The sequence below is a fragment of the Molossus molossus genome, unplaced genomic scaffold (genome assembly GCF_014108415.1).
Source record: "Molossus molossus isolate mMolMol1 unplaced genomic scaffold, mMolMol1.p scaffold_m16_p_22, whole genome shotgun sequence".
Taxonomy (NCBI): Eukaryota; Metazoa; Chordata; class Mammalia; order Chiroptera; family Molossidae; genus Molossus; species Molossus molossus.
Window position 1 is genome coordinate 36,424,989 of NW_023425358.1, and position 22,424 is coordinate 36,447,412.

The 22,424-nt window shown below is 61.0% G+C and overlaps 1 protein-coding gene across 5 annotated transcripts in view; it reads right to left on the bottom strand.

The window, feature by feature from the left end:
- Positions 1-1,198: 1,198 nt before the first annotated feature.
- The window catches only part of SCARB1 (scavenger receptor class B member 1), a 62,444-nt gene continuing 41,218 nt past the window's right edge, over positions 1,199-22,424 (bottom strand). For 2 of the 5 annotated variants that reach the window (XM_036276582.1, XM_036276581.1), the window contains exons 7-13: positions 20,917-21,083; positions 16,288-16,406; positions 14,002-14,075; positions 9,623-9,674; positions 8,724-8,870; positions 4,450-4,588; positions 1,836-1,934 (exon numbers count right to left, since the gene is read on the bottom strand). In XM_036276582.1, coding sequence (XP_036132475.1) covers positions 4,460-4,588; positions 8,724-8,870; positions 9,623-9,674; positions 14,002-14,075; positions 16,288-16,406; positions 20,917-21,083 — 688 coding nt within the window. In that variant the 3' untranslated portion in view covers positions 1,836-1,934; positions 4,450-4,459. Of the gene's footprint in view, positions 1,935-4,449; positions 4,589-8,723; positions 8,871-9,622; positions 9,675-14,001; positions 14,076-16,287; positions 16,407-20,916; positions 21,084-22,424 lie in introns of all 5 variants that reach the window. The other 3 variants (XM_036276578.1, XM_036276579.1, XM_036276580.1) reach the window with 3 other exon arrangements.

Consider the following 22,424-nt stretch of genomic DNA (forward strand, 5'->3'; position numbering starts at 1 on the left):
TAAAAAAAAAAAAAAAAAGAGCCTGGCTGGTGTGGCTCAGGGGTTGAGCGTCGACCCCGCACCAAGAGTCGCTGGTTCAATTCCCGGTCAGGGCACGTGCCCAGGCTGTGGGCCCAATCCCCAGTGGGGGGCATGCAGGAGGCAGCCAGTCGATATTCTTTCTCATCGATGTTTCCATCTCTCTCCCTCTCCCCTCCTCTCTAAACTCAATAAAGAAAAAAAAATTATAAAGAATGTGATGCCTCAGTATGTAGGAACCAGGAAAGAGATGCACAGTGTCCAGCTTGGATGGAAAGAGAGGAGGAGGGTAAGTCATGACGTACAGTGACGCAGCCGTATTGCCCGCCCGGTGCCAGCCCACACCACGCGTCCGCTCCAGAGCCCGGCCGCCCCCCCCCCTTCAGGCAGCCCGGGCCGGCGAGAGCCTGAGGCCAGGAGACTAGCAGGAGGCAGGGCCAGAGCACACCAGGCCTCCGGCTCCCTTCCGTCCTGTAACCACCGCTTTCCTCCATTATGTCACAGGAAGAAAAGGCCCTGAACACCCCCCACGTGCCCGCAGGCCCTCGCCTGGGCACCGCCGCACAGGGACCAGCCTGGCGGTCCGTGCAGAGCGGCAGAGGCACGCACCTCGGCGGCGGTCGGAGCGGCCTCGGGCCTCCTCTTTCTGAACTGCATCCACACACAACTGGCAGCAAACGGGACACTCGCCCCGCTGACACGTGAAACAGCAGAGAGGCCGGTCAGCAGCCCACCTCCGAGACTCGGGCAGCTTCCAGAGAGGAGCTGCTGACTGCCAGCCAGAACGTCCCAGGAGGCTGTCCCCAACCCCCGCCAGCCGACGGACTCACAGACTCACGTGTTCGCTTTTTTAAAAGGTTTATTACTTCAGCCCTGGCCAGTTTGGCTCAGCGGTTAGAGCGTCGGCCTGCGGTCCGGAGAGACCCGGGTTCGGTTCCCGCTAAGGGCACGTACTTCGGTTGCAGTTTGTCCCCGGCCCTGGTTGGTCGTGTGGGTGGCAGCCACTTGATGTGTCCCTTCACATCGATGTTTCTCTCTCTCTCTCCCTTTCTCTCTCTCCCTCCCAATCTATCTGTACAAAAAATGGAAAAAAAAAAAAAAAAAAAATAAAAGGTTTATTACTTCAATCGTGAATTGTTTTAAAAAGATGATAAAACTCATTTTTCTTCTAGTAGAAAAGAGACAGAGGCTTGCCCCGGAGACCAGAAGCCGCAGGTGGACGGGTCTCCCCCTGGCCCGGCACCTAAGAGACGCGGCCCCCGTGGGGCAGCTCGGGCAGAGCCTCCGCCACCCCAGCCAGGGAGTGGCCGGCTCAGTATACAGCATGATGTCAGTGTCGCTGGAGGGACGGGGCTCCAGACACCCAGCCTCAGGATCACGGTCCTGGGGGGTGAGGACACAGCCGGGCAGCTGCACGGGGCGTCTCTCGTGCTGGTTCTGAGCTGGTGTGGCTGTGCCCCGGCCCGGATGGGTGCAGAGACCCCGGCTGGGCCCTGAGCCCCGGCTGTGCACCTGGCTTTGGCGCGAAGCCCGCACTCTGGCTGGGTTCCCAGACAGCGGCTGCTTGTCCTGCGGGGGGACACCGAGCGGGGCCACAGTGTCCCCAGGCTGTAGGCGAGGGAGCTGGGAGGGGTGGCCCAGGGGCTGAGGGCTGGCCCACGTGTGGACACTGGAGAGCTTCCGGAGCAGGTCCTGCTGGCGGCCCCTCCGTGAGTCCCTCAGAGCACCTGTCCCTGAGTGTCGGCCGCACCCGTGCACCCGGGGTGCGGACGTGTTGGGGTGTGACAACTGGAGGCTCAGACTTTGGGACTGGCAGGCTGTCCGCTGAGAGAGTCCTGAAGAAGTGGGGTGCAGGGGCTGGGGAGCCGGTCTGGCTGAGCGGCAGAGCTCGGCTGGCTCTTGGCCTCTCTGGGACCCTGTGGAGAAAGGGGGGGCTGGATTCACGCCCCAGCCCCAGCCCACCCCACCCCGGCTCTGCCCACACCCCGGGCAGTGCAGAAAGCCCACGGCCTCCCCGTCAGCAGCACCGTCTGAAAAGCTCGGGGGACCTGGCAGGTCCACATCTCACCAGACACACCCCGCCCCGCCCCGCCCCGCCCTCACTGTATCTGAGAGCTGGGGAAACTGAGGCGCAGAGGGCCTGCCGGGCCGTGGGAAGGCAGAGCAAGGGCCCGAGGCTTACACGCAGCCTGTTAACTCAGTCAGGACACAGCCTGCTGCTCGTCGACAGAAAGCGTTCCAAGCGCAGCCGCAAGGGGCCCTCGGCCGAGACAGCGGCCACGGACAGGGCTGGGAGCCAGCTGCAGAGTGACACGGGCCGTGACCCCCGAGACCAGGCGAAAGCAGACAAAATGTTAACATTAGTAGTGCTAACAGCGTTAAAATGTTAACGAGCTGCTGAGTCAGGGCGAGAGGGAGCTCACGGGTACTGTGATTTGTCTAGTTTTCCATTTAAACATTTTTTTCTCCAAAAATAAGTTAAAGATAAGAATTGGGGCTACTCTTCCCCCCTAACCCTAAACCTTCCCGAGAAGGCAGAGGCTCCTCTGAATGCCCGAGCTCACCCGGGCTGGCTTCACCCTGGGGCTCCACGGGGCTCACCCCCCCACACAGGCAGCACGGGACCCCCGGGGGGCCAGACCCTCAGCAGTGTGGGCCCAGAGCCACAGCTCGAGACACCTCCCTCAGAAGTAAAAGGGGAAAGAGTTTTCCAGGAAACATGCTACATACTCTTGGGGCCAGAGGGGGGAGGGGCCCCTCCCCTCCTGTTCCCCTCCCCCTGGGTGTGCCGGGTGGGGCCTGGCACAGGAGACACAGTGATGAGAAGGGAGGAAGGGGACATCCTCCGGAAGGGCGCCCAGCTTGTCTGCGTGCCGTGTGCCAGGCCACCTGTCCTGCCTTCCCGAGTGAGGCAGCCTCAGGCACCCCGTGCCCGGTGCCGGTGTGGCCTCCCCAGGACCCAGGCTGGAAGCTGCCTGCATGCTTGAGCATTGGGTTCTGTTGCCGGAGCAAGAAAAGACCCCGGTTCGGTTTTTATGGGGGAGGGGCAGGCATCCTGGCCATGTCCGGGGAGGTGCTTCATGCGGTTCTGACCTCCCAACCAGCAGCTCCACCTGGGCTACAGCTAGCGACCCCTCCCTGTGCCTGACGACCCCCCTACCCCCCCCCCAGAATACCAAGCAAATCTGTGCCGAAGGGAGCTGGCTGGAAGGGGCAGGCAGTGCCAATGCGGCCAAAGGGCACGCGAGGAAGCATTCCTGAGAGATTCTTGGGAGGAAGGACAGGGAGAATGCCCCGCCCCCAAGCCTGGGGACCGGGAGTCACCTTAACGCCTATTCCTGGCCTGATTGGGCCCTGCCCTCTTATTCCCAAATTTCAGGAGAAGCCCCCCCCCCCCCCAGCCTGGCTGGGGACTCAGCTGACCCTTCCTCCCTCCCCCACCCCTTCCTCCTCCTCAGGGGGCCTGCATCCCTGCATTTTCTCTTACTCCCCCCCAGTGCTGGGGTCGGGACCGGAGGCGGCCACGGGCCGAATGGCAGGGCTGTTGCCTCACCCGGCCTGTGGCTTGAGGAAGCTACTTAAACCCAAGTGGCCCAGCAGCTCGAGGGGGCAGCACATTCTTCAGAAACCAAAGTAATAGCCCTGACCGGGTAGCTCAGTGGGTTAGAGCGTTGTCCCGATAGGCCGAGGTTGCGGCTTCGATCCCCGGTCAGGGCACATGCAAGAGTCAACCAATGAATGCAGAGGTGATGGAACAGCAAGCACATTGCTCGCTCGCTCTCTGTCTCTCTCTCTCTCTCTCCCCTTCCCTCTCTTCCTAAGATCAATAAATACATTTAAAAATTTTTAACTGTATGGGAGAAAATTATATATGTATGTGTGTGTGTATAAACACAACATAACAGCTATTATCAGAGGTACAACCCTAGAGCAGCTCAGCTCGGCCCAACCCGACGGTGGGACAGTGGGCCTGGAGTTCTGCCTGCCTCCCCTGGCGGGACCGGCTCTCCTAAGACCTCAGACCTAGTGGGATGCGGCCCAGTCACCCTGGATTTATGTAGACCCATCTGCACCAGGATCCCCGTGGGGGTCCCTTAAACACGGATTCCACAGCCAGTTTCTACAGCAGGTGCAGGAGCTGCATTTTCAGCAACTGTCCCTAGAGGGCGCTCTCGCACCAGGGGTTGGAAGGGCAGCTGCCCCAACTCCACAGCCTTTCCTAACACAACCTTGCGAGTAACACGCCAGCCCGCGGACACCGGGCGTCCTGCAAGGAAGAAGCTGCCATGCACGGGAGTGGCAAAGCAGACGCACGGGCGGTCTGTCTGTCCGCACTCCGGGTGGGGTCCAGGCTGAGGGATGTCAGATCCACACTGTTTCAGGCCGCCCGAGTTCTACCCGCTACGGGAGGGGGCGGGGAGGCACCCTTACCTGTACCCACCTACAGTCTCGCCTCCTGCAGCACAGCGCCTTTGGGAGCTGATGTCATCAGGGATTCAGAATAGGCCTGCATGGCCTCCTTATCCTTTGAGCCCTTTTTATTACTACTCCAAAATAAATAGCATCTCTCCTAGAAGATAACCAAGCTAATTTATAGTTGACGTTGCAGCTGAGCAGAGAAGGCTTCAGGGGTTCTTTCGTTTCCCGGAAGCGGAGGGGTGTGGAACGCTCAAGTCCGACCCCGTGGATCACTGGGGTTGGCTGAGATTCGGGGAGTCACGCCGCCCTTCACCAGGGGCGGAAACACCGGCATCGTGAGGAAACACGCTTGGCCAGCGGGCCAGGCCAGGCCGAAAGGTTCGTCCACTGGAAAACGGAGCGATCGGGCGGGTGGACTGGCCAGGAGTCCGCGGGTCGAGCAGGGCGCATTTTAAATCGACCCAAAACAGGGGTTTTCCTGTTGCAAGACTTTCCTTGTAAAGAATGAACTGTGAGAAGACAAGCTTCTCTGGAGGACGTTAAAGTGCGGGGAGCTCAGCCCTGAGGCCCTTTTGTTTTGATCAGTCGGGACAAACACAGAAACATGGAGGCCCAACCTCAGCCCAGCCAGCTCGAGGCATCCAGTTCAGTTACTGGCCTCAGACACCTGGGGGAGGTGGCCTCAGACACCTGGGGGAGGGCCCCAGCCCACCCCTCGGTGGGAACAGTAAAACATCGGCCTTCTCATTGGGTTGGGGCCTGACAGTCTGGGGAGGGGGAGGCAGGGAAGGGGCCCGAGCCAGCACTTCCCATGGTGTCCTCACTCTCCTCCTGGCCCCTGTGTGACGGACAATTAGGAGACAGGGCGACAGGCTGCCCTGGCCTCCCCCACCAGCCGGTCCCCGAGGAGCCCCCGCATGTGCCGTGTCTTCACTGGGGGAAACCCGCCCAGGGAGCAGCCCAGGCCGGGAGCTCTGGCTTCTAGTCCCTTCCGCCCTCCCAGCAGAATTTAATCGAAAACCGTAGGGACTCCCTTCTGCTCCCTGGAGTGTCAGCCCCGCTCAGCCTGGCTGTCCTGGGGCAGTGACAGAGCACAAGGGCCCCCGCGGTCTTGTGACACCCAACGTTCATGTTCATCGGGGTTCAAACACCAGAGGCCGTGACGCGGCGAGAGCTGGCACCTCGCTCGCTCCAGCGTGAACCTTTCCCCACGGGAGGGGCGTGGGTTAAGGGTCTGGAAGCCCAGCTGAGCGGGGAGGGTTACCGCGGCCGCTGCAAGCCCGCCGGCGAGCAAGCCCCCGGGAAGGAGAGAGCCGTCCCCCAAGCCGTCCCCCAAGCCGAGGCAGAAAGCAGACACTGCGAGGCCCAGGGCAGCACCCCGACCAAGGCCTCGGCCTGGGGCCCAGGACAGGGTGGTTCATGGATCCCCGGTGGTTTCTCAGACACTCCCTGCATGTCCCTTCCCCACCGCACAGCTGCTCCCCCAGCCGCACTGCCCCGGAGCCCCGGATCACAGGCTGTGGCCATGTGACCTCAGGAACTGCTTCCAGTCTGATTTGCTCCCTGGTCTCCCCCAAATTGTGCATGGTGCCTGGAGCACAGCTGCTCACCAGAGGGGTGTCAATGCCATGGGTGAGGAATGAATGAATGGGTGAGTGAATGGATGAATGAATGTATGAATGGGTGAGAGAATGACAGAATCAATGGGATAATAGAAGAATGGGCAGGTGAATGACAGAATGAATGGGATAATGGGGTATTGAATGAATGGATGAGTGAATGAATGAAGGGCTCAAGTCAAGGAGTGTATCTTGTCCCCCGTCTTCCTGCCTTTAGAGCCCTCTCTGACTACGCCTCCTTCCAAAAATAGCCAGTGTGCCCACTCTGGTCTGAGCCACCACCTTGCTCACCTGGGTCTCCTCACTAGCCCCCTGCTTCTGCCCCTCCCACGGAGGGCCTCGTCCCCACACAGCAGCTGACTCAGCCACTCCTCTCCTGAAAAGCCTCCAATAGCTTCCTGTCACCCAGGAATCGGTTCCAAGCGGCTCACCCTGTGCTGCAGGGCCCAGTGTGACCTGCCCCTGCCCCTGTCAGACATCACCTCACTCCCTTCCAGCTCCTGGCTCTGTGGCGTCCCCTCCGAAGCCTCACCCCCCCGGTGCCTCGGGGCCTTTGCACTGGCTGTTCGTTCCCGAGGGGAATTCATCCTGTGGCTCTGTGCCCAGTGCATCGCGGCCTCGGGGCCTTTGCACAGGCTGTTCCTTCCCGAGGGGAATTCATCCTGTGGCTCTGTGCCCAGTGCATCACGGCCTCGGGGCCTTTGCACGGGCTGTTCCTTCCTGAGGGGAATTCATCCTGTGGCTCTGTGCCCAGTGCATCGTGGCCTCGGGGCCTTTGCACGGGCTGTTCCTTCCCGAGGGGAATTCATCCTGTGGCTCTGTGCCCAGTGCATCGTGGCCTCGGGGCCTTTGCACGGGCTGTTCCTTCCCGAGGGGAATTCATCCTGTGGCTCTGTGCCCAGTGCATCGCGGCCTCGGGGCCTTTGCACGGGCTGTTCCTTCCTGAGGGGAATTCATCCTGTGGCTCTGTGCCCAGTGCATCGTGGCCTCGGGGCCTTTGCACGGACTGTTCCTTCCTGAGGGGAATTCATCCTGTGGCTCTGTGCCCAGTGCATCGCGGCCTCGGGGCCTTTGCACGGGCTGTTCCTTCCTGAGGGGAATTCATCCTGTGGCTCTGTGCCCAGTGCATCGTGGCCTCGGGGCCTTTGCACGGGCTGTTCCTTCCCGAGCGGAATTCATCCTGTGGCTCTGTGCCCAGTGCATCGTGGCCTCGGGGCCTTTGCACGGGCTGTTCCTTCCTGAGGGGAATTCATCCTGTGGCTCTGTGCCCAGTGCATCGTGGCCTCGGGGCCTTTGCACGGGCTGTTCCTTCCCGAGGGGAATTCATCCTGTGGCTCTGTGCCCAGTGCATCGTGGCCTCGGGGCCTTTGCACGGGCTGTTCCTTCCTGAGGGGAATTCATCTTGTGGCTCTGTGCCCAGTGCATCGCGGCCTCGGGGCCTTTGCACGGGCTGTTCCTTCCCGAGCGGAATTCATCCTGTGGCTCTGTGCCCAGTGCATCGTGGCCTCGGGGCCTTTGCACGGGCTGTTCCTTCCTGAGGGGAATTCATCTTGTGGCTCTGTGCCCAGTGCATCGCGGCCTCGGGGCCTTTGCACGGGCTGTTCCTTCCCGAGCGGAATTCATCCTGTGGCTCTGTGCCCAGTGCATCGTGGCCTCGGGGCCTTTGCAGGGGCTGTTCCTTCCTGAGGGGAATTCATCTTGTGGCTCTGTGCCCAGTGCATCGCGGCCTCGGGGCCTTTGCACGGGCTGTTCCTTCCCGAGGGGAATTCATCTTGTGGCTCTGTGCCCAGTGCATCGTGGCCTCGGGGCCTTTGCACGGGCTGTTCCTTCCTGAGGGGAATTCATCCTGTGGCTCTGTGCCCAGTGCATCGCGGCCTCGGGGCCTTTGCACGGGCTGTTCCTTCCCGAGGGGAATTCTTCCTGTGCCTCCTTAGCATTCACATCTGAGCTTAAATCCTACCTCAGATAAGAAGCCTTTCCTGACACTCGCTATAGCTGTCCCCAGCCTCCCTGGACTCTGTGCCGTCCAGGCCAGTAGCCAGACATGCAGCGGGCAGACCCGCTGGAAGAGTAAGACACACACTGGGCTTCAAGGACCTAACGTGAAAAAGCTAATGCAAAGCATTAATATTGATATTTTTATATGGATTACGTGTTGAAATGGTCATATTTTGGATGTATTCCGGTTACATACGATACGTGATTAAAGTTAATGTTTGTAGTTGACGTGGCCATTAGAAAACTCGAATCTAAAAGCACACACGTGGCTGGGGCCGTGTCTCTACGGGCAGCCCTGCTCTAGCCTGTCCTTCTCACCAGGGCACTGACCTCGTGTGTATTTGCCTGTCTCACCTGCACCCCACCCCGTCTGCCTTGTTCATTGCTGTGCCCGTCACCCGACAGGGCCAAGCACCCAGCAGGCGCTGCCGACGAACAAGGCATTTAAGCACCAGGTCTCATCACAAAACCACCGCAGCCCCTCCAGGGGAGGGTCCCCAGGCCTCCCCGAGCAGGCAGAGGAGCATGCAGGGTGCAGGGATGCAGGGACAGCTTCCCCGCCCCCGCACAGAGCTCGGACAGGCACAGCAGGAAAGGACGGGGTGGGGGTGGGGGGTCCCATGCAGCCCCGTTCCCCCAGCAGGCGAGCAGTGAGAGGCCCCCACTTACTTGGGTCCGGATCTGGTAGACAACGGGGACGAGCAGCAGGAGGCAGCCCAGGGCGAGGAGCACGTACTGGGCGTAGTGCAGCAACTTGGGCATCAGCACCAGCTGTGTGTAGAACTTCTGGAGGGTCTCGCCCTCCATGGCCCCTCTCTGCGGAGGGAGAAGGACAAACACAGATGCCACCCCACGCCGCAGCCCTGTCCCCGCACCCCTTCCCCACTCAAGCCTGCTGGTGGCCTCCATCTCCTCCAGGGCCACACGAAGACACTACATTTCCCAGACTCCCTTGCAGCTGGCAGGGCCATGTGAAGGCATCCTGGCCAATGGGACATGGGCACAGAAATGTTACAATGTCCACACCTGGCTGGTGACAGCCTCCCCCAGATTCTCCCCATCATGTCCCCCACCCACTGAACTGGGATGGACCCTGAGGGTCCACAGGGCGGAAGGAGCCTGGCCCACCCTGCGTGGCGGCGTGGGAGGGGCTCTGCCCCCCAGAAGCCCACGTCAGCCTGCCGTGAACCCGGCCCTCGGAGGCTCCTGCTCAGCCCTCAGCTCTCCCCGGTCTAAGAGGATCGAGGCCAGGAGAAGCCCCGACAAGCCGGAGGGAAGGAAGTGCACAGGAAACGCCAACACCCCGAAACCAGCTCCCTCGCCTCAGAAGAGGTCATGCGCATTCAGATAACGGGGACCTGGGCTGGGGCTGTCGTTTCCCGGAGCTTCTGCCTTTGCCCAGGTGCCTGCAGAGTGGGAAGTTCCCCGTGGATGGTTCTCGGACGCACAGTCCATTCCCCGGGCCCAGCCCCCCCACCCCCCACCAACAGCCCCTGCGTCAAAGGCCCACACAGGCCCCCCACTTCGGTGCCACGGAGCCCCGTGCAGGGACAGCGAGGTGGCCTTACCTCCTCAAACCACACCAGCGGCAAGACCACAGGCTGGATATTCCTGGTTTGCCTGGAAAGGGAGACAAAGAGTGAGGGGTTTCGCCAGGGGGTCTGCCGTGGGGCCGGGCCGGACATTCGGTTGTGAGCTCCAGGGGCAGGAGGGCTTTGAGCAGCGACGCCATTGGGGCAGGCTCGAGAGACGGACCTTTCCGGGCAGGAGCAATCTGACCATCAGACAAGACCTTTTCCCGTCAAAACTCATCCGCCCGGACCGGGTGGCTCAGTGGTGGGCGTCGCCCATGCACCAAAAGGGTCAGGGCACAGGCCCGGGTTTCGGCTCCATCCCCAGTAGGGGGCGTGCAGGAGGCGGCCAATCAGTTTCTGTCTCTCTCCCGCTCTCCTCCTCTCTCTCTCAAATCAATAAAAACATTTGACAACAACACCTCCCATCTAAGCGGCAGGGCTGCCCACGACCTAGCTGACACCCAGCCGTCCCTGTAGAGGGGCCCGGCCTCATTCGGGCACAGCACCGGCTGACAAGAGTGTGGTTTGTGCCGGGCAGAGCTGTGTGAGGCGTGATGAATTCACACAGCATCGCCCACAGGGCAGAGACGCGGAAACAACACTGGAAACAGGCTTTGGCCTCTTTCGACCCTGCGTCTGTAACAACTGACGTGCGTTCAGTGCGAACAGCGTTCATCACAAGACAGATCCCGTGAGCCGAGAGCAGGTTCCTGACCATCCCTCCTCCGCCTCCAGGTGGCGACAAGCCCTGCGACCGGGACCGGCCGCCTTGAGGCCAGGGCTCCAGCTGGTGGGACATCAGGCTGCTGTGCGCGCCCCCACCCTGCACAGACGGGGACACAGATGCTCAGGAAGGTCAGGGTCACAGCCTGAGACCCCCAACAGGCAGAACCCAGCCCCCACCCCAGTGTTCTGCTGGCTTGGGCAGTGTCTGTCAAGAATGTGAATTCACTCCCGACAGGTGAAAATGCAAGGAGCTCATGTTAAATTCCAGATTTTTTTTTTTTTAATCCTCCCCCAAGGATATTTTTCCATTGATTTTTAGACAGAATGGGAGACAGGGAGGGAGAGGGAGAGAGAGAGAAACACTGAGGTGAGAAAGACACAGATTGGTTGCCTCTTGCACAACTCTGACCAGGACCGGGAATCGAGGTTGCTGCCCTTGACGAGGAGTCGAACCCGTGACTCTGGTCCAAGGACCACCGCTCCAACCACTGAGCCAAACCGGCCAGGACAAAATCCAGATTTTTTTAAACGCTGAGACTACACTGAGCCCCTTCCCTTGCCCGTGGCCCCAGCCCACCCAGCCTGGCCTCTGCCCTGCCACGCGCCCACACAGGCACGGTCAGGCTACCAGACCGGTGCCGATGGCACAGTGTCTTCCACAGCCCACACGCCCTCCTGAAGGAGCCTGTGCCAGGGGAGAGCAGCCAGAGGCCAGCATGGCCCTGCCATTCCCCACTGCCCACAGGAGTGCTCCCAGGCCGCACAGACCACCATCCTGCAGCCGGGAATCTCTCTACGAGATGGCTTTCCAATGAAACTATTTCAAATATGCTGACAAGTACCGACGTTGACATGAGATGCACTGGTGTGCTCCCGCACTCGGTGTGGTCAAAACATCGCGTTACAGAGCAAGAGCCGGCGAGCACGGGAAGCCGGAGCCTCCGCACAGCTGGCGGGAACGCAGCCGCTGTGGGAAACAGCCTGGCAGTTCCTCAAACCGTCAACACCGAGTTACCATCTGACTCAGCAAGTCTGCGCCTAGGTGTCGACCCAGAGAAAGGAGAACCAGAGTCCAGGGAAACTTAGACATGAACTGTCGTAGCAGCTGTTCACAGTGGCCGAAAACTAGAAACAATCCAAAGAATCAATAAAACATGGTCGGTCCTGACAGTGGAATATTACTCGGCCATGAACAGGAACAAAGCACCTGCTACAATGTGGATGAACCTTGAGAACATGACACTTGCCTGGCTGGTGTGGCTCAGTGGTTGAGCATTGACCCATGCACCAAGAGGTCGCCGGTCTGATTCCCGGTCAGGGCACATGCCCAGGTTGTGGGCCGATCCCCAGTGGGGGGCATGCAGGAGGCGGCCAATCGATGTTCTCTCTCATCGATGTTTCTCTCTCTCTCTAAAAATCAATAAAGAAAAAAACTAAAAAAAACAAGAACGTGACACTGAGAGAAGCCATACACAGAGGCCACATAGCGCGTGATTCCATTTGCAAGAAATGTCCAAAACAGGCGAATCCACAGAGACAGGAAGTAGATGGGTGGTTGCCGCACACGTGGGAAACGGGAAGTGACTGCTCATGGGGACAGGGTGCCTTTGGGGGTTGACGGGAATGTCCTAAAGTAGGGGTGATGGTCGCACAACTCTGCATGTACTACAGTCACTGAATTATACATTTTTAAAGGGTAGGTATTTTTTTGTTTTGTTTTTTAATCCTCACCCGAGGATATTTTTTTCTATTGATTTTAGAGAGAGTGAAAGGGAAGAAGGAGAGAGAGAGAGAGAGAGAGAGAAACATCGATGTGATGTGAGAGACACACCAATTGGCTGTCTCCCGCACAACCCTGACCAGGGCCAGGAATCGAACCTGCAACCCAGGTACATGCTCTTGCCTGGCAATCAAACCCTCAATCCTTCGGTCTGTAGGTCGACGCTGTAACCATTGAGTTTGCTGACCAGGGCAAAGGGCGGGTTTTATAGTATGCGAATTAATAATATAGTATGTGAACTGCTTGATAAAGCAGTTATTAAATTTTTTTTTTTTTTGCCCTGGCTGATGTGGCTCAGCAGTTAGAGCGTCGGCCCGCAGACCAGAGAGGCCTGGGTTCGGTTTCCAGTAGGGGCACGTACCTTGGTTGCAGTTTGTCCCCGGCCCCGGTTGGGGTCGTGTGGGTGGCAACCAGTTGATGTGTCTCTCTCACATCGATGTTTCTCTCTCTCTCTTCCCCCCTCTCTCCCTCCCGCTCTATCTGAAGATAAATGCAAAAATGTCCTTGGGTGAGGATAAAGAAAAAATTTTTTTTCAACAAAATCAGTGCATAAAGCAGCCCGCCCACAAAAGGAGCTGAGCAGAGTGCCGGCCAGTGAGCCCCCACTGTGGGACGCCCACCTTCGCCAGGGATTCCGCGGGGCCCTCTGCTACAGCAGGCAGCTGAGCCCCACATTCTGCCGAAACTGGGGACAAAGGTTGGGAGGACGAGGGGATTCTGAAGCAGAGATGTCAGGATGCAGGAGGGACCTCCTGATGGAGGAGTGATGGCAGGGACCAGAGCCCACACCCGGGGGGGCAGCCCCCAGACCCCGGCCCTGTCTCTGAGCTCACACCCAGGAGGGAAGCCCCCCAGACCCCGGCCCCGTCTCTGAGCCCACACCCAGGAGGGAAGCCCCCCAGTCCCCGGCCCCGTCTCTGAGCCCACACCCAGGAGGGAAACCCCCCCAGACCCCGGCCCCGTCTCTGAGCCCACACCCAGGAGGGAAGCCCCCCAGACCCCGGCCCCGTCTCTGAGCTCACACCCAGGGGGCAGCCCCCCAGACCCCGGCCCCGTCTCTGAGCCCACACCCAGGAGGGAAGCCCCCCAGTCCCCGGCCCCGTCTCTGAGCTCACACCCAGGAGGGAAGCCCCCCAGACCCCGGCCCTGTCTCTGAGCTCACACCCAGGAGGGAAGCCCCCCAGACCCCGGCCCCGTCTCTGAGCCCACACCCAGGGGGGAAGCCCCCCAGGCCCCGGCCCTGTCTCTGAGCCCACACCCAGGAGGGAAGCCCCCCAGTACCCCGGCCCCTTCTCTGAGCCCAACCCAGGGGGGAAGCCCCACCAGACCCGGCCCTGTCTCGAGCCCACACCAGGAGGGAAGCCCCCAGACCCCGGCCCTGTCTCTGAGCCCACACCCAGGAGGGAAGCCCCCCAGACCCGGCCCCGTCTCTGAGCCCACACCCAGGAGGGAAGCCCCCCAGTCCCCGGCCCCGTCTCTGAGCTCACACCCAGGAGGGAAGCCCCCCCAGACCCCGGCCCCGTCTCTGAGCCCACACCCAGGAGGGAAGCCCCCCAGACCCCGGCCCCGTCTCTGAGCCCACACCCAGGAGGGAAGCCCCCCAGACCCCGGCCCCGTCTCTGAGCCCACACCCAGGAGGGAAGCCCCCCAGACCCCGGCCCCGTCTCTGAGCCCACACCCAGGAGAGAAGCCCCCAGTCCCCGGCCCCGTCTCTGAGCCCACACCCAGGGGGGAAGCCCCCCAGACCCTGGCCCTGTCTCTGAGCCCACACCCAGGAGAGAAGCCCCCCAGTCCCCGGCCCCGTCTCTGAGCCCACACCCAGGGGGGAAGCCCCCCAGACCCCGGCCCCGTCTCTGAGCTCACTCACCCGATGCCCTTCACGGCCTTGATGTAGAGGCTCAGCTGCAGCTTCACGGAGCAGTTCATGGGGATTCCCGTGACCTGTGGGGACAACAGTGAGCCCGGCACAGGGAGCCTTCCTGGAGCCCGGCAACCAGCAGAGGGAGCCTTCCTGGAGCCCGGCAACCAGCACAGGGAGCCTTCCCGGAGCCCGGCAACCAGCACAGGGAGCCTTCCCGGAGCCCGGCAACCAGCACAGGGAGCCTTCCTGGAGCCCGGCACAGGGAGCCCTCCTGGAGCCCGGCACAGGGAGCCTTCCTGCAGCCCGGCAACCAGCACAGGGAGCCTTCCTGGAGCCCGGCAACCAGCACAGGGAGCCTTCCTGGAGCCCGGCACACCAGCACAGGGAGCCTTCCTGCAGCCCGGCAACCAGCACAGGGAGCCTTCCCGGAGCCCGGCAACCAGCACAGGGAGCCTTCCTGGAGCCCGGCACAGGGAGCCTTCCTGCAGCACGGCAACCAGCACAGGGAGCCTTCCTGGAGCCCGGCAACCAGCACAGGGAGCCTTCCTGGAGCCCGGCACAGGGAGCCCTCCTGGAGCCCGGCACAGGGAGCCCTCCTGGAGCCCGGCACAGGGAGCCTTCCTGGAGCCCGGCACAGGGAGCCCTCCTGGAGCCCGGCACAGGGAGCCCTCCTGGAGCCCGGCACAGGGAGCCCTCCTGGAGCCCGGCACAGGGAGCCCTCCTGGAGCCCGGCACAGGGAGCCTTCCTGGAGCCCGGCACAGGGAGCCTTCCCGGAGCCCAGCACACCAGCAAAACACCCCCACGCTCGGGGGGTGTCCCAGCTCAGTGCCTGCTCCCGGGTCTCCTAGCTCACTCTAAACCCTGACAGGTGAACACATGCTTCCCAAAGGCCTCGAGGGCCCTCCGGAGAGCCTCCGTGGATGGAAACGCCCTTGTCCTGGGCTCTGTCCTCTGACCGTGAAGCTTCCCAACTGCAGAGACCTTTCTAGCCACAGTCACCACCCCTCCCTCCACCCTCCGAATTCAATACAGCGGATTTGGGTTTGCGGGTTCAGCCGTCTCCTCTCGGCTGCCATGTTTACTTGTTTATCGTTGTGGCTAGTTCTCAGGGGGGGTAAAATTCCCAGTTTAAGGTAGTGACAGAAAGCTTCCTCTGTGCAGAATCTATTTTTCTTAAATGAGACAGTTTTTTTGTGTGGATTGCACCCAGGGCACAGCCTCGGTTCTGACCCCTCCCCACACCCAGGGCACAGCTCTGACCCCTCCCCACACCCAGGGCGCAGCTCTGACCCCTCCCCACACCCAGGGCGCAGCTCTGACCCCTCCCCACACCCAGGGCGCAGCTCTGACCCCTCCCCACACCCAGGGCGCAGCTCTGACCCCTCCCCACACCCAGGGCACAGCCTCGGCTCTGACCCCTCCCCCCACCCAGGGCGCAGCTCTGACCCCTCCCCACACCCAGGGCGCAGCTCTGACCCCTCCCCACACCCAGGGCACAGCTCTGACCCCTCCCCACACCCAGGGCACAACTCTGACCCCTCCCCACACCCAGGGCACTGCTCTGACCCCTCCCCACACCCAGAGCACTGCTCTGACCCCTCCCCACACCCAGGGCACTGCTCTGACCCCTCCCCACACCCAGGGCACTGCTCTGACCCCTCCCCACACCCAGGGCACAGCTCTGACCCCTCCCCACACCCAGGGCACAGCTCTGACCCCTCCCCACACCCAGGGCACAGCCAAACAGGGGAAAATGGAAGGCTGCCTCCTCTCCTGGCCCCCTGGCCACGCTGACCCACAGTGAGAGGGGCCAGCTGTGAGCACAAACCAGCTGTGGGTGTCTCCGGCCTCCTAAACTTAACTGCCTGTTTCTCCGCAGAGGGCGGGTGGGGGGTGATGTGAGAACAGACAGGCCTCGAGGCCTCGAGTCTGCTGGAATCCCCCGAAGCCAGTTTATCTGCAAGATAACTCCAGGATCTCAAAGGTATGCTGGCGTAACCAGATGGCTGCCTCCAGCTAATTGACAGGCTGATAACTCCTAATTAATTTACTGTCTTATGGCCCTTTTACGGGCATGATTTTCTTACAGGGAGATCATAAAGTTCTTGAACTATGGAGTCAGAGCAAAGGAGGGACCTGGACGGACGGTGTGACATTCCAGAAGCTATCAGAGCCAAAGAAAGCCAGGCTTCCCCCCACCCTCCCCGCCCCAACAGCTAGGTGCCTGGGGGAAGCGGGGGCCGTCTGTGCAGCAGGTGGAACCCCCCACAGGCTGACCGGCGGGGTCTCACCGGGTGGATGTCCAGGAATAGGGAGTGGTCCTTCTCGTTGGGGTGCAGGCCGAACACTGCCTCAGCCAAGACGGGGTCGGCGTTGTAGAAGTGGGGGTGGGAGAGAAACAAGGGTGCGTCTGGAAGGCAGAGGGCAGAGAGCGGCGTCAGACGAGGGGGCGCGTTGGCACGGCCACAGGCTCCATGCAGGGACAATGACACAGACGTCACCTGCAGAGGGCCCGGGACGATGACAGGATGCAGACAACAATAACCAGACAGACAGCATGCCTTCATTCGTCTGAACGGCGCCCCAGCGGCCCTGGGCACTGAACGGGCAGCGGACAAGCCCCGTGCTGTGGGAGTGGTAACCCGAGGGCTGCGGGGCTACTGATTCCAGGCAGGGGCGATGTGGGGGGGGGATGGCTGCAGGAGGCCAGGCCCAGGCCAGAGGTCAGAGGTCACGGCACAGACAGGAGGAGGAGGGGCAGACGCCAGGGCAGGGGTGCAAAGGGGACTGGGAGCTGAGGACACAGAGGTGAGGGAGGCCAGGTTTGACCTCGGGCTTGGGGGTGGAGCAACTCGATCGCCAAGCCAAGCAGCCCGGCAGGTCTTCTGCAGGTGACGCAGCCGCGGTCAGGCAGGCTCAGACGTGCGCCCTGTGGCCGGGCCTCCCTAGAACCCAGGGCGGGGGGACACACCTGCTCCGCTCTCGCCCAGAGGCTGGTCTGCAGGGTGGACACCGACTCGGCCGGTGTGAGAAACTCACACCCAGACATGCGAGGCCGGACCTCTCCAGCAGCCGGCCAGGGGGGCGGACAGCCTGCGGGAACCGCCCGGCAGCAGACTGCAGCTGGCCGGGGGCGGCAGCGGGGAGGGCCGACCGCTCCGGGACAGGTCTCCTCCGGGGCGTTGAGCACGTTCCGAAACCAGGCGGAGGTGGCCGCAGGCGGTCGTGAACGTGCGAGGGGACTGGGCGTGTTCACACGGTTCGTTTTATGTTCTGTGAACGTCGCCTCAATAAGGAGAGAGAAGGACGTTTTTTTTTTTTGTTTGTTTTTTTTTTTTTTTTTTTATCCTCACCTGAGGACATTTTTCCATTTTTTGTACAGACAGAGTGGGAGGGAGAGAGAGGAAGAGAGAGAGAGGGAAACATCGATGTGAAAGGGACACATCGAGTGGCTGCCACCCGCACGACCAACCAGGGCCGGGGACAAACTGCAACCGAGGTACATGCCCTTAGCGGGAACCGAACCCGGGTCTCTCCGGACCGCAGGCGGACGCTCCAACCGCTGAGCCAAACCGGCCAGGGCGAGAAGGACGTTTTCAAGAAGAGACGAGCTCAGCTCATGAGGCCTCGTTCCCAGAAACTGGCTCGTGTGCAGCCGGGCCAGCATCCTGCGCGCGTCCGGCCGCCTCGATGTCTGCATTGCTGCTGCGATCCTCGGCGGAGCCCGGCACTTTGTGGTGTCTGCCTTCATTTTCCCGGAGCCCTTCCACTTCCCAACAGTGATCCCTCATCCCGGCTCCCCTTCCGTCTGGACACGGCCAGATCCCCCACAGCACCATTACCCAATGGGCTTCCTCGAGCCAACTGCCCTAACGTAAGTAGCTACATCTATCTATTTTTTAATCCTCACCCGAGGGTTTTTTCCATCGCGTTTCACAGAGAGGAGAAAGCAGGAGGGGGAGAGAGAGAGAGAGAGATTGCTCTCTCATCGACTGGCTGCCTCCCAGGTACGTGTCCTTGACCAGGAATCGAACCCAAGACCCTTTTGGCCCTCTGGCCGACGCTGTGAATGCTGAGCCAGTCCGGCCGGGGCTGGTACCAGCTCTGTTTCAAAGGGAGGGGCTTATATCTGAGCCGTAGCTGGCCAGCCTTGCGCCGCTGGGAATGGACAGAGGAACAGACACAGCAGAAGCCAATCGGCGCCGTCCATGCCGGCCAGACGTTGCTCCAGCACGAGGCTCTGACCCGAGACCCTCTCTCTGTCCTGAGGAGAGGCAGGCAGCGCTGGAAGGCACGGAAGCCCTCGCGGCACCGACAGAGACGCCCTCTGGAGGTGAGCAGAGACACAGGAGAACGGGAGACAGGCCTCCGGGGCTGTGCCAGTGTTACTCACAGCCCCTCCTGCACCTCTGACATCACCTCGAGCACCCGAGAGACAATGTCCCACAGTCTGGACAACCCCGCCTCCCATCCTCCCACGGCACCGTGAAAGGAGACCATCAGAGCCAACACACGAACCCCACTTCCACCCACTTCCACAGGTGGCGAACGAAACTCTGGGGCCTTCAGGAAGGGAGGCAGTGGCCAGGCCAGGCCCTTGAAGGTGGCGAATCTCAACCAGGCACCTTGGCCATGACCCCAAGGCCAGCGGGAGAGGGAAGTGGGCGGGACCAACCTGCCATCATCTGTCCAGACTCGACAGTAAGTCCACGTGACTTTCAATAGCATGAGTGTGTTTCCATTTTATTTGGGCGTGAGAGAAACATGCCCAGCTGATAAGTGCTAATTAATTTATACCTTTATGGCACATCTAATTCTATCTAATTGCCCAGGATCATCACGGAACACGATTAAGGGGCGCTGGGGCCCTTACACAGCACGGAAGTTTGAGGGGACAGAGCTCCCTGCGTCCAGGAGATGTTCAAGACCCGCAGAGGGAGATATGTGAGTATTCTTATCTCCAGATAAAATGCCACAGAAATAAGTGCACCAAACATACGCAAGAATGCTCCCGGCAGCACTAAGATCGTGTGAAAGAACAAACCCAAAAACTGAGGTTCCCATGAAGAGTGAGAGGTGAGGGAATCAAGAGGTTCCCAGGAAGGAATACTACACAGCAGTGAAGAGGACGCTTGCCCCCACAGCAACAGGACTGGACCACTGCGATAAAGGGCGGGGGAGGCCAGTGACGGGGGACACGGGCCGCCCAGGCCTGCTCCCGTTCTGTCAGACAAGAGGCTGGTTACAGGGCTGAGCTCACATTTCGGAATCTCAAACTGCTGGGCACCTCTCTGTATATATGTTTATTACACACGATAGAAAAAATTTACGAAAGCATCTTTAAATTCCCTCGCGTGCGGCCACCATGGCTCAGTGGATGGAGCACTGTCCCATGGACTGAGAGGTCCCGGTTCAATTCCCGGTCAGGGCACATGCCCAGGTTGGGGGCTCGATCCCCAGGAGGGGTGCGCAGGAGGCGGCCGATCGATGTTTCTCACATCAGTGTTTCTATCTCTCTCTCCTAAAAAACCAATAAAAACATATTTTAAATAAATAAACTTTTGAGGTCCCTGTGGGGGATGCGCCGAGATGAGGTGGCACAGGCCCGAAGGACGGGGAGGGGCTGAGAGGAAATGACCTTGCGAGGCGGAGGCCGGGCCCGAGCTCTGAGCGCCGAGGTCTGCGCTGCGCGTGCGGAGCCGTGTCTGCAGCACGGGCGTGGACGGCCTGGGAAAGGGTCTCGGCTGCTTCCAGAACGGGGTCCGCAGCGCCTTCCGCGCCCCCGCCCGGGCCGCGATCCCGAGGCAATGATCACAGCACAGGTGGCAGCCGCCACCAAGGACCTGCCTTTTATTTCATTTAATCTTTTGTTTGTTGTTTTAAGCCTACTCGAGGATTTTTTTTTTTTAATCCTCACCCGAGGATATTTTTCCATCTTTTGTCCAGATAGAGTGGGAGGGGGAGAGAGGAAGGGAGAGAGAGAGAGAAACATCGACGTGAAGGGACACATTGAGTGGCTGCCACCCGCACGACCAGCCAGGGCCGGGGACAAACTGCAACCGAAGTACGTGCCCTTAGCAGGAACCGAACCCGGGTCTCTCTGGACCGCAGGCCGACGCTCTAACCGCTGAGCCAAACTGGCCAGGGCTCGAGGATATTTTTTCCACTGATTTTTAGAGAGTGGAGGGGGGGAGGGAGAGAGAAAGAAACATCGATGTGAGAGAGACACGTGGACTGGTTGCCTCCCGCATGTGCCCCAGCCAGGGCTGGGGATCAAACCCAAAACCCAGGTAGTGCCCTTGACTGGAGACCAAACCCGCAACCCTTAGGCCCGCGGGCCGGTGTTCTAACCACTGAGCACACCGCTCCGGCAGGAACTGCCTTTTTAATTCGATTTCATCTGAGCCCAGCACACGAGGTCAGCGGTGACCACGCTGGATGGTCTGGGGGACAGACTGCCAGGGCAGCAGCAACATGACGGGGGGCCGCCTGGAGAGGCCTGGACCAGCCTGGGGGAAGGGCCCGGCCGCGAAGCCCCTGCGGAAGCGGCGGGGCAGTGTGGGAGCAGAGCCCGCACGAGGCGGCGGGGGCTGGCGGCTGGCCACACAGCAGGAGCTGGGCCTGGATGGCCCGGGGACAGTGTGGTCTGCAGGGCCCTTGGACACAAACGGCCGGAGAGGTGGCCGCGGCCGGGCTCAGAGAGGTGCTGCTAGACTTCCGAGCAGCAGCACGCCGACCGCCGTGACCTCTGTTCTAGACCACTGAGTCGGTGGGAATTCATTACGACAGCAGCAGAGACGCAAGGCTCTTGGTTTCTCAAGCTATCCTGCTGCTGCCCTCCTACCTCCGGCCTACGGGGATTATCGGGGTGCAGAGGACAGATGAGCCCTCCCGCTCGCCCGGGTCAGGGTGGCACGTACTGAACCTGCAGGTGCTGACGTTCTGGATCCCGGACTCCCGGCATGGGCAGAAGCCCTCGTTGGGCGGGTACACGGACCCGTTGGCAAACAAGGTGTCGGGGGCCTTGAAGCGAAAGGTGGGGATGCCTTCGAATTCCCCCGCCTCCTTGTAGATGAGCTTCATGGACCTGTGGGGACAGATGAGGTGGCGGCTGACACCCAGAACGTGGTGGCTGCCACCAGGACCTGCGGAGGGTAACCCCCGTGGGCCCACCTCCCCCACCCCACTGCCACCCCTCGGGCCCAGCAGCCAGCACGGGACTCTGAAACAGCATGGAAGGCATCACGCCCCCACCCGATGCGGCGGCTGGCCGTGTGCCTACAAGGAGCTCCCGCGCCCTCACCGTGGCCCACAAGCTCCTGTGGGGTCCAGCCCCCGCCTCCCTTTGACTGCCCCCCTCTGCCTCCTGGTGATTCCTCCATGTTCCTGCCTGCCCCAGGGCCTTTGCACCCATCGCTCCTGGAATGTTCTTCCCTCTACCCTCATACACCGACTCCAGTTCTTTGCGCGGCTTGGCAGTCACCTCCTGGGGCGGCAGCACCATGTCGCCACACCCGGGCGCCCTCCCCCGTCCACCCTGCTGTGGTCCTCAGAGGCACATCCCAATCCGAACGTGGATGGGGGAGTCCACGCCCGTCAGTGCGAGCACGCTCCAGGAACCCACGGCTGGACACCGAAAGAAACGCATGTGACGCCCCTTCAGTGACAGTGGAGGTAGGAGGATTTCGCACATGCTGAGTCAAACAAAACGTGCCATTACAGTGACTTTCACTCATTTCTCCTTCCTTTTTCTCACACAGCCGGTAGCACATTTAAAATTGGGAAACGGGACTTGTGCTATGTGGTCACTGGGCGGCCCGGGCCCAGCCAGCGGTGTGACGCTGATGCTCATTTCCTCATCGTGACAGTGAAGCGGTTATGAAAGAAAACACCCCTGTGTTCAGAAAACACCCACTGGTGTGTGCAGGCATCCAGCTTACTCTCGGATGGCCCAGGAAACATCTACCCCGAGAGAGACGGGGCCAGTTGAACTGGGGAACGGGGTGGGGGAGGGCGAATGACACTTTTCCTGCAGTTTTTCTCGAGGTTGGAATCTCCGCGTGTGAACAGTGGACGCACGCCCGGCAAAGTCCCTTCTGGCTCTGCCCCTCCCTGCGGGCGCACTGGCCTGAGTCCCCTCCAGGCCCCAGGCCCCGAGGGTCGGAAACTTCCCCAGCTCGCCACGGCCCCTGCACCCCGCACAGACGGGCTCCGGAAGGGTTCCCTGGGAAGGCAGAGGTGTCCGAGTCCACACCGAATCCCCGTGGGGGGCAGCCGGGACCCACCGTCTGCACTCGTCCTCTGCACCGTTCAGCCCAAGCCGACCTCTGTGGTCAACTCCAAAGACGGGGGCCCGAGGTGGAAGCGCCCAGATGGAAATGAGAGCAGCCAGCCCTCGCCACAGGGAGCAATCTCGGCCTCATTTCCA